The sequence below is a fragment of the Xyrauchen texanus genome, chromosome 15 (assembly GCF_025860055.1).
Source record: "Xyrauchen texanus isolate HMW12.3.18 chromosome 15, RBS_HiC_50CHRs, whole genome shotgun sequence".
In the NCBI taxonomy this organism is placed as follows: domain Eukaryota; kingdom Metazoa; phylum Chordata; class Actinopteri; order Cypriniformes; family Catostomidae; genus Xyrauchen; species Xyrauchen texanus.
The window spans coordinates 41888095-41904723 of record NC_068290.1 but is presented as its reverse complement, the minus strand read 5'-3'; the positions used below and the strand labels follow the sequence as shown (position 1 = coordinate 41904723).

General features: G+C 38.6%; 1 protein-coding gene across 2 annotated transcripts in view; it reads left to right on the top strand.

Moving 5' to 3' along the window:
* The window catches only part of ascc3 (activating signal cointegrator 1 complex subunit 3), a 275425-nt gene that overhangs the window by 63087 nt on the left and 195709 nt on the right, over positions 1–16629 (top strand). For both annotated transcript variants that reach the window (XM_052144464.1, XM_052144465.1), the window contains 2 exons: positions 438–573; positions 4763–4888. In XM_052144464.1, coding sequence (XP_052000424.1) covers positions 438–573; positions 4763–4888 — 262 coding nt within the window. The remainder of the gene's footprint in view (positions 1–437; positions 574–4762; positions 4889–16629) is intronic.

The following is a 16629-nucleotide window of genomic DNA, read 5'->3' as shown; positions in this document are numbered from 1 at the left end:
GATAGAATTTAGTCTGACATTAGCATGTTGCTAATCTAATGCTGTTATAGCGGACCTATAAGACCCAGTGCACCCTAACTACCTGAAGCATCCAGTCAGATTGGAACTGGCAATTTTAAGAAAGTTTCTGCAGATTTATTGAGGAATATCCATCAGGCGGTTTGGGAGCATGACTATGCGTGGTCATAAATCATGTAATGTTATTATCTGGTTGACTAATGAAAGACAGAGGGAGTGTTCGGAAAACTTGTTTGGAAAAAATCATTGTTTTTGTGATTCCATTTGGCACAAACACTACACACTGTACCTTTAACTGTGTGTCTCACCTGGTTTAATGAATGAAAATGAAACACTATGTGAATGAAACACTATACTAAACTTGTTGGGTCTCAAAAGTTTGAGAAGTTTGTTGATTTTAATTTGTGTTTTGTGTGTAGGGAGCAGTCCTTGCTCACAGCGCGCTATTCCCCTGTGTTAGGCCGACACAGAGATTATGAACGCATCCGTTACCCTAACGTTTACGACTCCTACGCCGAAGCCGCCAAGACCTCTGCATTCGTTGGAGGAGCCAAGGTAAAAAAAAAACACACACTTCCTTCTAATCTGACTCTTATATGTGTAAGGGCACAGAGGAAAGATAAATCTTCACTCTTAACTCTCAAATCTCTCCCCTGTGCTTTGTTTACTCAGCATCATGCCAATCTGTTCAATTATATCACATTATCACATGCTAGATTACCCACAGCCTTTGTTTTTAATCCAGTTTTTATGATGTCTTAATTAGAATTCCTGCTGCAGGCATCTTCCAGCCATTTAAACGAATTCATTTTGGCCTCGTGCTTTTCCTGTGGGCGGGGGAGGTTTTAGGACTGAAACGCAATAAACAATGCTCTAGAATGTGTGCAGCTTTGCTCACAGGGCAGATACATGTGTGTGCAGTGATTTTAAAAGTAGTAGAAGTCATTACCCAAGTGAAAAGTCAACTAAAACTTTAAAACTACACAGATCAGCCACAACATTAAAACCACCTGCTTAATATCGTGTAGGTCCCCATCGTGCCACCAAAACAGCTCTGACCCATTGAGGCATGGACACAACAAGACCTCTAAAGGTGTCCTGTGGTATCTGACACAAAGACGTTAGCAGCAGATCCTTTAAGTCCTGTAAGTTGTGAGGTGGAGCCTCGGACTTGTTGGTGTAGCTCATCCCATAGATCTGCAATCGGATTGAGATCTGGGGCATTTGGAGGCCAAGTCAACACCTTGAACTCTTTGTCATCTTCCTCAAATCATTCCTGAACAATTTGCAGTGTGGCAGGTCGCATTATTCTGCTGAAAGAGGCCACTGCCATCAGTGAATACTGTTGCCATGATGGGGTGTGCAACAATCTTTAGGTAGGTGGTAGGTGTAAAAGTATCATCTACATGAATGCCAGGACCCATGGTTTCCTAGCAGAACATTGCCCAGAGCATCACACTGCCTCCACCGGTCTGCCTTCACATGATTCATCAGACCAGTCCACCTTCTTCCACTGATCCATGGTCCAGTTCTGATGTTCACAGCCCATTGTAGATGCTTTTGTCAGTGGACAGGGGGTCAGCATGGGCACTCTGACCGGTCTGCGGCTATGCAGCAAGCTGCGATGCACTGTGTGTTCTGACACCTTTCTATCATGGCCAACATTTCTGTGGGATCTGACCAGACGGACTAGCCTTCACTCCCCATGTGCATCAATGAGCCTTGGGCACCCATGACTCTGTCACCAGTTCACCGGTTATCCTTCCTTGAACCACTTTTGGTAGATACTAACCACTGCATACCTGGAACACCCCACTGGACCTGCAGTTTTGGAGATGCTCTGACCAAGTCATCTAGCCATCACAATTTGTCCTTTGCCAAAGGCGCTCAGAACTTTACGCTTGCCCATTTTACCTGCTTCCATCACATGAAATTGAAGAACTGACTGTTCACTTGCTGCCTAATATATCCCCCCTTGACAGGTGCCATTGTAACAAAATAAATGTTATTCACCTGTCAGTGGTTTTAATGTTTTGGCTGGTCATTGTATAAACAATTTATTTTTTTGATGAAAATCAACCCCTGGGTCTGAAGTTGAATAAACACCCTAATATACACTACCTGGCCAAAAAAAAAAAGTCGCAGTTTGGATTGAAATAAGCAGATATTTAAGAGCTGATGATTGGATCATTATTGCAGTAAATAATATGTTTAAGCTGGCAACAATTTTCTTACCCTAACTGATGTATTGTGTAACTTCTCATTTCTCATCGGAGATCACTAAAACGCTTGAAGTCACATCGTAAAAAATGGACAGTAGAACTCACGGCTATGTTTAAAAGTGAAAGTAAGAGCATTTCACACACACTTAATTCAATGAGAACTTACAGGGTTTAGACTAACCTGCTGTGTGACCACAAGAAAGCCACTTGTTAGTGAGGCTAATGAGAAAAAAACAGCTTTAATTGGATAGGGAGTATAAAGATTGGACAGTGGAGCAACGGTAAAAGGTCATGTTTTCTGATAAATGTAGATTTACCAAAGCGATGGGCACATCAGGGTAAGAAGAGAAGCGCATGAAGCGATGAACCCGTCATGTATAGTACCCACTGTACAATCCTCTGGAGGCAGTGTTATGATCTGGGGTTGCTTCAGTTGGTCAGGTCTTGGCTCAACAACGTTATGTGGCAATAAAATGAAGTCAGCTGACGACCTGAATGTACTGAATGACCAGGTTATCCCATCAATGGATTTTTTTCCTCCCTGATGGCTCGGCATATTCCAGGATGACAATGTCAAGATTCATCAAGCTTAAATTGTCCGAGTTTAAAAAAGAGTGGTTCAGGGAACATGAGGAATAATTTTCACACATGAATTGGCCACCACAGAGCCCCGTACTTAACCCCAATGAAAATCTTTGGGATGTGCTGGAGAAGACTTCATGGAGTGGTTCGACTCTCCTGTCATCAAGATTAGAAGATCTCAGCCAAAAATGAGTGCAACTCTGGGCAGAAATAAATGTAAAAGTTTGTCAAAACATTGCAATTTTTTTGGCCAGGCAGTGTATTTTAAAACTTTGATTTGTGTGATTTAGTTCTTTTCTAACAATAACATTGAATAAACATAAATACTTGAGGTATCAAAAAATGAGGTATCTTATAAGACGGCAGAATTTTGTCACCTACTGTGTGAAATGGGCCTCACAACAGGAGTGCAATAATCTCACTGGAGTTGTAAAATGGGCTTTGAAATGTAATTTAAGTTAATTTAAAATGCTGATTTTCTTGAATTCCTGAAGTTCCATTTTTGATGAGTAAAACTAAATGGGTATACAACTGACAGCCGTATGTGGGGGTTTGTGCCCTTTGCTTTTAATTGACACTTTTTATCACAAACAAATCAGCACACTTTCATTTGGCAACTTAATAATTGCATATAGGTCAGCTTAAGGGTGTATCTTTTTTCTTTTAAAATTTGGCTAAGATGATTAATGCTCCCAGATATGACAGTGTATCATACTGTCTCCTGTGATCAACAGCTGAATATGACACATTCATTAGTTCAGCATATGTTCACAATTTACTGAAATTAGTTGTAATTATAGCAGCTGTAGGGGATGCAGTGTGTTAAAAATTAGAATTATTCTCGTAATTGTATAAAAGTTTTGTTTTTTCAGAACAGAACATATAGCAATCCCAGCTCAAGCCCTCAAAATGTGCTTGAAATATTATGTTTGTATAATAGTGACACCCTAATGACAACTTAAATAGCCATCGGTCGCAATGGTCTACTAATTTGTCTAGATTTTTTTAGTTGTGGTGCTTTAAACTCATCCCCTTTAAAGCATCGCTGCTACAGCCATACACATTCACATGGACGTCTTTGGCCATTGCATTCTATTTTGTGCCATTTTTAGAGCATCCCAACACAACTGTTTTGTTTTTGAGACAAAGTAAAAAAAATAGCCCAATTTTTGCAAACAATTGGGTAGCTCAGCGAGTGAAGACGTTGACTACCACCCCTGGAGTCATGAGTTTGAATCCAGGGTGTGCTGAGTGACTCCAGCCAGGTCTCCTAAGCAACCAAATTGGCCCGGTTGCTAGGTAGGGTAGAGTCACATGGGGTAACCTCCTCGTGGCTGCAATAATGTGGTCCGCTCTCTGGGGAGCGTGGTGAGTTGAGTGTGGATACCGCAGAGAATAGCGTGAAGCCTCCACTATGTCTCCGTGGTAACGTGCTCAACATGCCACGTGATGAGATGGCGGATTGAAGTCATAGACGTGGAAGCGACTGTGATTCATCCTCTGCCACCTGGTTTGAGGCGAGTCACTACGCCACCATGAGGATTTAGAACGCATTGGGAATTGGGCTTTCCAAATTAGGGAGAAAAAAACTAAAAGAATGCATCTTTCAGTATGTAAAAACCCCTGAGAAACACGTCTAATTGTGATCAGGTGAACCCAAACTCAGTCTAATTATACTGGGCTATACAGTGACAAGGTATTTAAGCAACACTGCAACTAATCGGTTTGAAAGGAAGTTTTGCACATTTCTAGTCTTCAACGACTAAAGCGCATGTTAAAGGGTGAGTGCTGAGTTAATTTGAGCAGTAATAAAACTGGTACTGGTGACCCTCGGCACTGGCCTGCACTGTTAGACTTGAGTGGGTTGCTGTGAGCTAATACATGATGAAGGTTCAATTGCATTGTAATTTTGTGTAATTGTGTCCTCACTGCGCTGGCAGATGCTGCTGCCTGAGGGGATCAAAAGAGAAAATAACAAGATGTATGAAGAGGTGGAGATCCCCCCCAGTGACCCCATGCCCATCGGCTTCGAGGAAAAACCTGTGTTCATCTCTGAGCTGGACGAGGTCAGTGGCGGCTTGCTTTATTTATAAATGTTGTCATTTAGCTGTGCTTCTGTCCACACTCCACGTCTCCTCTCAACTAATCACACTCATTTATCCCATTCACTTTCTCTCATGGCATTATGCCTGAAATATCCTCCACATGGTGTCAGATGCAGCATATGATGTTTTTGCAGCAGTGTGTTATGTTTGTGTTCTGTGAAGTGGAGAGCTGTCTGTATTAGTTCAAGCTCTTCAGCTTTGCATCACTCTCTGGACCCTGACATTTACATTTCAAATCCAAAAGGCCTGGGATACATAAGTCATATGTGGTGCCATTTAAAAGCTTAGAATGTGCTTTTTCTTTTACTGAACTCCATCACATTTGCATTTATGTATATACAATTACAAAATGAGGCCTGAAAATGTTTGCGTCACAAATAAATCCCACCCTGTCGTTATGTACGGATATAGAATTAAACTTTTTTTTTTTTTCAAATAGGACTAAAATAGACAAGTCGTATAACAAATCAAAGCTCTCTTTCTCTGAAATGTGTGGACATTGCAAATGCATGTGGTGTTTGTTGCCATAACACCTCAGATCCTCCGATCAAATGATTGTCAAAAGAACCATGAAGTGTAACATGTTCTCTGGACAAACGTTTCTATAATCCCAGAGTAGCCAAAAACTCAATATCAGCGATTACTTTAGGCTGTTTTCTTCAAAATGAGCCATTTTATACATATCTCTGTGAGCTTGCATGGGTAAATAATTCAGTGTCTCAGATATAATTTATTTAATTATTTTCTTTTAAATCCATCTGAAAAAGCATGATAAACAAATCATTGGCAAAATATGTTTTTAACTATTTGACTAATAAAGTGTTATACATCATTGCAGAGGTAAACAACACCTAGATTAAGCTTGTAGTCCACTCAGAGGCCGAGATATTTGATGAAACATTAGAGAAGATGCACAGGATCACAAAATAGCCTGAATGTCTATGGAGCACATGGTGAGTGCTCAGCTGCTTTAGAGTGCCACCTGCATTTCAGATCTGTATTGAAAGGTGATAAAGGTTAGGAGTAGGTAACATTTATTTTCCGTAGTACTTTGTCATATAGTGCAATAAATTAGTACTTTTATCAGGGACTTAGAGCAAACAGTGCCTGAATCACAGGCTTTCAAATAGAGGACATCATGTAAAATCTGTAAAATGACCAATATTTTACAACATTATTTCACTGTATGTGTGAGGTGTAAGGAGAGCCTTATATAAATCATATGCTTTGTTATATTTCATTGGGCAATATAATATTTGCAGGTAACTTGGAAAATTAGCAATGCCTGTTGTGGAATTACAGTGATTATTTTAACCAATAATGTGTTAAAGTATATTTTATTTAAAAAAAAAAAAAAAAGGATCATATGCACATAATATAAAACCACTAACCTAGAAATGTGAGGTTGTCATGTCGCTTTATGAAGACAATTTTAAAGATCTACGCACCATATTGCGTACAACTGTTACAACAATATATGACGTTACTTTTCCAACCTGTATAGTGTTTATTTACCAATTCCCATGGACTTTATAAAGAGCATAGAGTAATTACCAACCTGACTGGTAATGTCAAATGTTTGTCAAACAGTTCTCTAATTTTCCAAATATAAATAGCCAATTGGCTCCTAAATGTTTCATTTTAGGAGCCAATGGCTCCGTAGACATTATTTTAGTCTGAAGCCCTGACTGGTATTTTTGTCAATGTTCCTCAAGCTTGATTGACAGTCTGTTTCACAGTGAAAACATTTCACCACAAATTGGAGGGTCCAGAGCCTGACCCACAGATAGACCCATTTTAGACCGACTTTAGCAAATAGTGTGCACTTGGTTTTGAGAGACATATGCACAACATCATTCTCAGCGAGAGGGAGGATGTGCAGTCTGTGGCAGACACAAAAAGCACACTGACTTTACAGTTAGCTTTAATTATGCTCATTAGTGTGTCAATCATAGTGACAGGCATGTGGTCATGCCTGAGAAACAAGGTATGTTCTATTTCACTAGAACGACAAGTGTGACTCGCCGATTGGCAAAGTCTTAAGTTTAAACAGATTGATTAGTCATGCCTGCTGAGTTGTTTTGTATTTTCTTAATTGTTGTATGTGGCACAGCTGTGTTTATGTGTTTGTCTTGTAATTATGGCTATATTATGGCTATTTTCCACTCTCAGACCCTTAGAATTATAGAATTGTACCTACTGTACCTTTAAGACTTGTGTAAATGACCTCTGTAATAATTGGCTATCCTCTTTGCATCGGCATAGGTCAATGTGAGACAAGTGTCTGCAAACTGTATAGGTATTGATATGTTGGCCATCATATAGAGATCCACCGATATTGCATTTTGTGAAAGTGTGTATGTACATACTGTGTATTTTTTTGTGTTTTTGATCTGTTTTTGATTCTCCTCCTTGTTCTTCTCTTCCTCCTCCTCCTTTTTCTTCTTCTACCTAGTCTACGGCAGCCCATAAAACCGTACATAGGAAAGTTTTACAATTTGGCACACTGATAGAGGACAATCTTAAATTTATCTGACCTGGATTTGGTGTCCATAACTGCAATGTTCTAGCGCCACCAGCTGTTCACAATTGCGCTTATGTTTATGCTTATAAATTTTGAACGGTGAGGCCTAGAATACATTTTTTCCCTCTGATTCCTTGGCTAATACAGAGTCCGAGCGGTTTCCTATTTCTGATGGTGTGCATACTAATATCCACCTGACTAGATTTTCCGGCAATTTGACTTTTTCAAATTCATCCTAGACCGTACCTCTGATTTGCACCAACGTTTTTGTGTATCTTCTGGGGACAAAAATTATCAAAAGCTTTTTGATGGACCAAACCGGTCTCTAATAGCGCTTCAACAAATTTGACGGCGAGCACACCAAAATGGACGTGAGGTTGTATCTTCGCAATGCTTTGGCATTTTGACATGAAATTTGGTATCTATCATAGCCATCATGACTTGAGGGTAGTTAAAGCATTTGGCACAATGCCACCTAGTGGTCTGGAGATATGAAAATATTTCTGCTTATAACTTCAGAATAGTATGGGCTGAAATTAAGAGGCTGGTTTCTTTAGATCCCTTGGGGCATATTGAGCCGAAAGATAGACAATGTCGAAATGTCCCATTTTGGGATTTGGACTAGGACACATTTCTTCTAAATGTAATTAAATGATCAGCTGTATAATCACAGCTGAAACCCTCCTCTTTTAAACTTAAATACAACAAAACAAATACAAATACAAAAACAACTCTTCGGATTTACACAGTTTCAATTCGGTGTTTGAATTTACCAAAAGGTAAGTTGTACACCACATATGATATTTACTGTGTTTGTAAAATTATTACCTTCGTCTGGGCACGAATCTCTGGATGGTGATCCCTTAGGTGCTGGAGCATATTAGATGTGTTCACCACTTTTGCTGACACTTTTCGTCTGCATGTTTTGCATACTGGATACCCATCTTCAACAACTCCTGTCATTTTTTAAATTGCCAAATGCTCCCAAATAACTGATTTAATTCACTTCTTCAGCAGATACAACTCCGGGAGATCGCGTTGTTCCGCCATGTTTTCATTTTGAGAGTTTCACGCGTGCTTAAAGCCTTACCTAGACAATCACCTTGTGAACTCCGTTACCATTGTAACAGCCTCACAGACAAACCAGGCATGCAAGTAGTTAGACCCACACTGAAAGACTCATTTTCAGTAAATTTTTTAGAAGATTTTCTAAAGCTTTAAGATGTGCCTCAAATTATGCACTATGCACTTATAATATACAGTATACTATGCACTCATGTGGTGTATGTATTTGTGGGAAAGTGTAGGATCGTCCCAGCTAGAATAAGATTCGGTGCACAACACAAGACTTTTAATTTTAAACAAGCCCTGGTGACTCTTCTTTTGAAATGTTCCTAGCTGCTCACACAAGCGATTAAAGGAAAAAAAGCAGTCTTACAATAATCTACAATGTATTACAATAGAAACACTATAGATTAAACATTGTCATATAATAAATAGTAAACCATCAACAAGCTATCATTCAAGAATAGCAGATTATCAGCAAATATTTGCCATGTAAATGTCTGTGATGAACTCAATAATAGTTATATAAATCAATGAATAATAATGTCCATGCTTTGTGTATTTTCTATAACGCCATCTCATATTAATAATTATGCATTAGTCCATAAACAGTGACGAAGACTAAACTCTTTTACAATGCTCTACATGGTAGTATTGCTATATATTCACCAGATGAATTGTTTTTATATAAATATACTTATACATGTATTTATCGGTGAACTATCAGCATTCATTTCTGGTGATAACCGATAGTTCCAAAATTAGCTGGCGACACAATTAATCTGCTGGTTAACCTGTAGTGGTAATATATGTTTATTAACTCGTGGTGTTTAGTGTTTTAAAGTGTTTATGACAAGTGCAGATTTATCTGGAACTGGCTCAACTCATATGTAATTCTGTTAGAGACATCACGATCTGTTTGTTTTGAATATAATGTAATAAAAATGGCTAATAATCCTATTTTTGTAAGGACAGAAATGTATTCTTTATTAAAAACAATGCCAAATTCTGCATCATTGTTTTGTCATAATCATGAAGATTGTGTTTGCATCAATGTTTTCCCTAATGTCGTCTTTAAAACGTGCCTAGTCAGCAAGTTTTCCATTTCCAAACCTAATGTTGGGGATATATTACAATAATGTAAATCACTCTGAATCCATTGAAAGAGATAGATATACACTGATGAGCCAAAACATTATGACCACTCACAGGTGAAGCAAATAATGTTGATCATCTCCTAACAAGGCCACATGTCAAGGTCTGTGTAGATTAGATGATAAGCTAACAACCAGTTATTGTATTCAACATGTTGAATGTTGGATAAATGTCAAAGAGGAAACAATACACATTTTATTTACACTAATTTATTTTCCAGTTCCCTTGTAATTTTTTGTTAAAAATAGTTCAGAGGTTGAAATCAAGGTGTCTTTTGTAGGCTTAACGTAAATTGCCCCATAGTGCCACCTAGCATCCAACCAGTGATAATACCGGTGTTTGTTGGTTTGAATGTGAACACTGCACCCCCCCCCAATATGCGATCATATCTGGTATTTGCAATCTCACAGACTGATGATAGGATGATATGACTATGGAGAAGATCGCCCAAATCTAGTACCTACTAGATTTCAAAAACCTCAAACCGGCTACAGGGAGTTGGGCGCACAAGGTTCATCGATGCGGAAGAGCTAAGGGCTAACGAAGGCTATCCCGTCTGGTCCGAACTGACAGAAGGTCTACTAAGGTAGCCGCAGATCGGTCAGAGTGCCCATGATGACCCCTGTCCACCATCATAAGCAACTATCATGGGTACGCAAGTCTCGGAATTTGACCTTGGAGCAGTGGAAGAAGGTTGCCTGGTCCGTTGAGTCATGTTTTCTTTTATATCACATGGACAGCCATGTACGTGTGCGCCAGTTACCTAGGAAAGAGTTGGCAGCAGGATGCACTGTGGGAAGATGTTCTGGGCAATGTTCTGCTGGGAAACCATGGGTCCGGCAATTCATGTGGTCATCAATTTAACACGTGCCAACTACCTAAACATCGTTGCAGACCAGGTACACCCCTTCATGGCAATGGTATTCCCTGATGACAGTGGCCTCTTTCAGCAGAATAATGCACCCTGCCACACTGCACACATTGTTTGGGAATGGTTTGAGGAACATGGTGAAGAGTTCATGGTGTTGCCCTGGCCTCCAAATTCCCCAGATCTCAATCCGATTGAGCATCTGTGAGATGTGCAATACCAACAAGTTCGATCCAGAGACTCCACCTCGCAACTTACAGGACTTGAAGGATCTGCTGCTAATGTCTTGGTGCCAGATACCACAGGACACCTTCAGGGGTCTTGTAGAGTCCATGCCTCGGCGGGTCGGTGCTGTTTGGCGTCATGCGGTGGTCCAACAACATATTAAGAAGATTGTCACAGTGTTTTGGCTCATCAGTGTATTTCCTTTGTGACATTTATATCTGTCCTCCTGCTCACTCTCAAGTCCACTAAACAGGCCCCACTTGTGTGTGTGAATGCCACACAGTGAAACAGCTGACATTATTTGAAGCGGAGTGTGAAAGACCTCTGTTCGGCCAGGAAAGTTTGAAGCTGGAGCCGGATGCACATTTAACAAACTTTAATCCAAACACCACATTAAACTGAAAACATAGAATCATAAAAACACAAAGCTTCAAGGAGTCTCTCTGTCTCTGCGTCTCTCTCCCGACTGCAGCTCTGCTCCTGGCTTTTCCCCCCCGCATACGCCGTCATCACTCAGAGCTGGGCGAGATCATTCGCCCCAGGTGCACACCTCGGCATCGCTCCTATCCGTCCTCGCTCCACCCCTGCCTGTCTCACTGAGGCTTTTAGTGGCTGCCACTGGTGTCAAAAATAATGACTGCTCTGAGAGATGTTTAAAAGCATAAGGGTCAAACTACTGCCCTAATGGAGACAAAAGTATGCCTGACTTGCTCATTTGAAGAAACCAACCAGCAAACAAAAGCTAGACAAATCTCCTGTCTCCATTTTTATCACAGTACAGCATCTCACATCATCAGTCATTTCCTGTCCCTGACGCACACACCAGCATCTGGATTCAGGCTTGAACTCGTCCCTCGGCACTGAAGATCATTTCTGGATTGTATAGATTGGTGTTTCTTCAACTATGAACACTTTCAGCCCTGTGGAATATTTTTTTTAATTTTCATGCTTCTATGCTAACTTTGATCAACATGTCTGAAGTCACCATTCACTGGTGGAAATGAAAATTTAAACATTTGTGAAATAAAATGTCTGATGCCATTGCAACTATTTTATCTTAAAGAAGAACTAGATAAACACCATATGACCCAAATTGGGTTCTTGACCAGTGGAAATTTGGTCACTCTGAGAGCCCCTTATCTCTTGGATTTAACTATATAGTGCCTTAAAATGAAGATAAAAATGTTTTAGTTTTTAAAGAAACTTCATTTAAAATTCTATTTAGATACATTTAATATTTCTGTAGTTATAGGCACTCCAACTTTGGAAAAAGAACACATTTTTGGACCATTGGGATATAATGCAACAGGGGGGTGCTGAAGTCAACTAATTGTAGTAATATACCCACCTATCCCTGTATAAAAATACAATTATGACACTGCCACTTTTATCAGGTTATTGTTTAATCTGTAGATTGCTCCAAATCATAGGAGAAAATTGTCATTTTGACCCTCCTTTACAAACTAATATTGATCCATGCCATTTAATACATTATACTGGCTTTCATCCTCATTTATTTCTTTTAACAGTAAAAAACATTTTGAGCAAGGGACCTCTGGCTGACTTGACACAAAATTGCCCAATAATATTTTTATGATGGATTCTCATAGTTTAATATAACAAATCTGTCTCTGACTCTGTGACATGGATAAAATAATGAAATGTGTACATGAAGGCAAATGAATGAAGGCATTGTAAACGTTTCCAAGACCATTTTAATGTGACCTTCATAAATAAAAAGAAAAAAGTTGAAATCTGTTTTAATAAAAATCATCCCCTTTCACATAAAAGCATGTGTGGTTGAAGAAACAATCGTGTGTGTTTTGGTCGAGGAAAGCGAGCAGAATATCTATCTTTACTCAGTAAGAGGGTAAATATAAGAGTGGACAGCACAGATTTATTTCCGACCCCCGTGGGGCTCATTTCCACCAGTGTGTTTTCTCCCTTTCAGGAAACCATTAATTAAAGCGCCGAGCTTCACAGCATAATCAATGGTGCACCTTTCGCCCTAAATTTGACTGCATGGAAGCTATTCTCCTTTTATTTATTTATTTATTTGTTTATTTATTTTTTGCTTTTAATGTCTACAGAACTATACATCACAGCTAGAGCAAACATTGCAAAAACACCCACACAGAACCAACAGGATTTCACATCGGTTTCATCAGAATCATATTGTTTGTCATTTGTTATTTTTTGTCATCCACAGCTGTAGCAGATCACTTTTTGCATCTGGATTGAATTCTAGAGATTGACATAAGCGGTGTTTCACTCTTATAAACCGCACCACAAAACAGCTAATACGTCTTTATGTGCTACAAGGGTCCTTTGAGCGGCAGGCCTGCAGCCGCTCAGTTTTTTTCTTTTCTAAGTGCTGCGCGATTGTCATTTATTGAAAGCTGTAATGGGCAACAGAGACGCAGCCGTTCAACAGGCCTTTAATAGCTGTGTGAAACATTAAAAGTGGGGAATTTATTAGGAAGCCTTTTAACTAATGAATCTTGAGCGCTGCTGTAATGCTCTCCTCACACGGTAAAAGCCTTTCTCATTTCACTGACGAAATATATGGGAGAGCTGCCTCCGCAAAACACAATATACATCAACAGAGTCGTGTGAGAATCAAGTGTGGAACACACACACACATTGATTCAGAGTGATGACACGCAATGCTTTTGTTAGTGGAAACTAATAAGTTCCGCTGTACATTGTTTTACTTTAAACATACTGTAGATCAATTGAAGTTTCATCCATAAAATTATTCTGTAACACTTTACAATCATGTTTCATTCGTTAACATTAGTTAATGCTTTAGATATCATGAACATCCCAGGAGATCAGCAGTTACAGAAATACTCAAAGCAGCCCATTTGGCACCAACAATCATACCATGGTCCAAAATTTTCCCCATTCTGATGGTTGATGTGAACATTAACTGACGCTCTTGGCACTCATTTTATGCACTGCACTGATTCCACACTATTGGCTGATTAGATAATGTCATGGATTATTGTTGGTGCCAGATGGGCTAGTTTGAGTATTTCTGTAACTGCCGTTATTTATATATATATATATATATATATATATATATATATATATATACATATATATATATACCGGATTGTAATAAGGAAGATTCCTGAGAAATGCAAGCTTGTAGTACCATCTATTTACTCCAGAGGGCAGTCATTGAAATTTCAGCTGTGTGGTAACGCGCAGTTTATACAGTGAAGAAAACAACCGAACTACGGGATCTCAAGATGTGTTGTAAGTATTAAACTATATTTAACTTAAACAAGTCCTTAAACAAGTCCTCATAATAAATCTCCAACTGACAAATTCACTTGTGAAATGGATTGCTGTGAACTGTATGACAATGATTGACTTATGATCAATAATATGGTAGTAAACAATACATTGTATTCTAAAGCCACTTTTTGTCTTATCAATGATGATCTCTTCTGCCACAAGAATGTAATGCATTTTAATTATCTGGAAGAAAAAAAAAAAAAAATATATATATATATATATATATATATACATACATACATACATACACACACACACACACACACACACACACAAATAATTTGTTTATATTTAAAGATAACTGTATAATTATTTCATCACTATATATTTAATTATTGTTATATGTTAATCGATTGACAGCCCTAATATACACATACATATGCACTGGTGGCCAAAAGTTTGTAAAAATGATCAGATTTTGCTGTTTCATAAGGAAATTAGTACTATATTTCACCAAAGTGGCATTCAACTGGTCACAAAGTATAGTCCGAACATTACTGATGTAAAAAATCACTATTTGAAAGTCATGTTTGTTCAAATCTAGACAGCAGCATCACTCCAACACATTATCCTTGAGTAGTAATCATGCTAAGTTGATAATTCAGTGCTAGAAAATCACTTGCCATTATATAAAACACAGCTAAAAAGCTATTTGGTTCATTAAATTAAACTTAACATTGTCTTTGTGTTTGTTTTTGAGTTGCCACAGTATGCAATAGACTGGCATGTCTTAAGCTCAATATTAGGTCAAAAATGTTAAAAAAAGAAACAGATTTCTCTAGAAACTCATCTGTCAATCATTGTTTTGAGGAATGAAGGATATACAATGCTTGAAATTGCCAAAAAACTGAAGATTTCATACAAAGATGTAACTACAGTCTTCAAAGACAAAGGACAACTGGCTCTAACAAGTTTTTGTCTCGTGTTAAAACCAGGAAGTGGTCACATTAGCATTAAAAGTGACGAGCACGATTCCGAGGTTCCATTTTCCATCTAAGATCTCCACTGACAGTTAGGTTTGGGGTTTGAGTTTGAGGGTAGAGTTAATAAAACATGCATTTCACTGTATTACATCATTTCTTGCTAAAAAAAAACCTCACTGTACAACTCACTTTTGGCACCCCTCTGTGGGCATTTCACTGGGAAACTAAGCTCACGCATGCCGTCCATTTCGATAAGCAAAAGTCTAGCTAAAGAAAAGTAACTTACTGTTTCTGAATTCACTGTGAGTTCTGTGTGTATTGAATTATTCTTTTTCATTTGACTGCAGTAAGTGTTGTTTTTTTCATGATAGGTGACATTCAACTGGCATTGCTTGCAAATTGCTCATTTTATCTTCAGCTTGTAATGCTATTAAACCTAAATGAACACAGATGCTCTCTTTGAATATGAATAAAAAGCATTGTAAATGTGTGCAGCTGTGCTGCCGTTTACTCTGCCATCATGATTTTCATACGTCTGCTCTCAAATGACAGTACTAACAAATAATGCATTTTTAATACATATCCATTGTCAAATGTTTCAAATAGAACATAGTAATAACTACATTTGCATTTGTTGACATAAATAGCAAATCTTGCATGGAAGCAAAAAATAGTTTTAAAGTTTAAGGTAAGTTTAGATTGTAGGTGTTGACATTGTGGTGACAGTCAATGTGATGGAGACCACATACACTGCATTGCTGTATCAGACCTACACAATGAAAAATTTAACAAGTACTTTTGTAATGATTGTTTTAAACAAGGGGAGGTTGTGAAAGCTCCAGTGATGTGAATCAAATTACAAGCGTTCACTTCATTAGCAGGAGTGAAAACATCTCTGCAGTCCTATCATAGTGCATTCTGAAAGACAGAAACATCTTGGATTAATCCCTGATGATGTCTGCCCTCTCTTGCACCAGTGTTTGTGATGTGTTGAGTATTGTAATGTTTGGAATGGAAGTCACGAAAGCTGGATCTAGGTGCAGCGAAACAGTTCTTTCTTAAAATAAACAAAGTACAAAGTAACGGTGAGAACAAAGGAAACATCCACGATGGGAACAGGTATACACAGGAGGTCAAAATACATAACTCACAAGGACTGAACAAAAGACTATAAGTTAATGAAACACAGGGTGAGGATAATCAAGGACAGTTGGCAGTGATGAGGGTAGGGAATTATGGGAAATGTAGTCTGGGAGGAACAAATGACGGGGAGAAACACAAGGCAAACAACAGTGAATCGTGACCAGTATAAACGGCCACATTCGTCTCTCTTTATATGAACTCACGCCCTGAAGATCTGCCTGTAAATATATTAGTATATTATGCAGATATTATTCTTGCTGCAACTTTAATGAATTGTCATGTCCATTGGTATGCTAGCTTCCTGGTTAAAGGATTAGTTCGCCCAAATTCTGTCATCATTTACTCACCCTCATTTCATTTTAAACCTGTGTGACTTTGTTTCTTTTGGCCATTTGACCATAATGTCACCGTAATGTCACTTGCCCTATTGGGCCACTGCTGCATTGCCATTATCTTACATTTGTTGATCTTGTACATGTTTCAATGTCTTGCA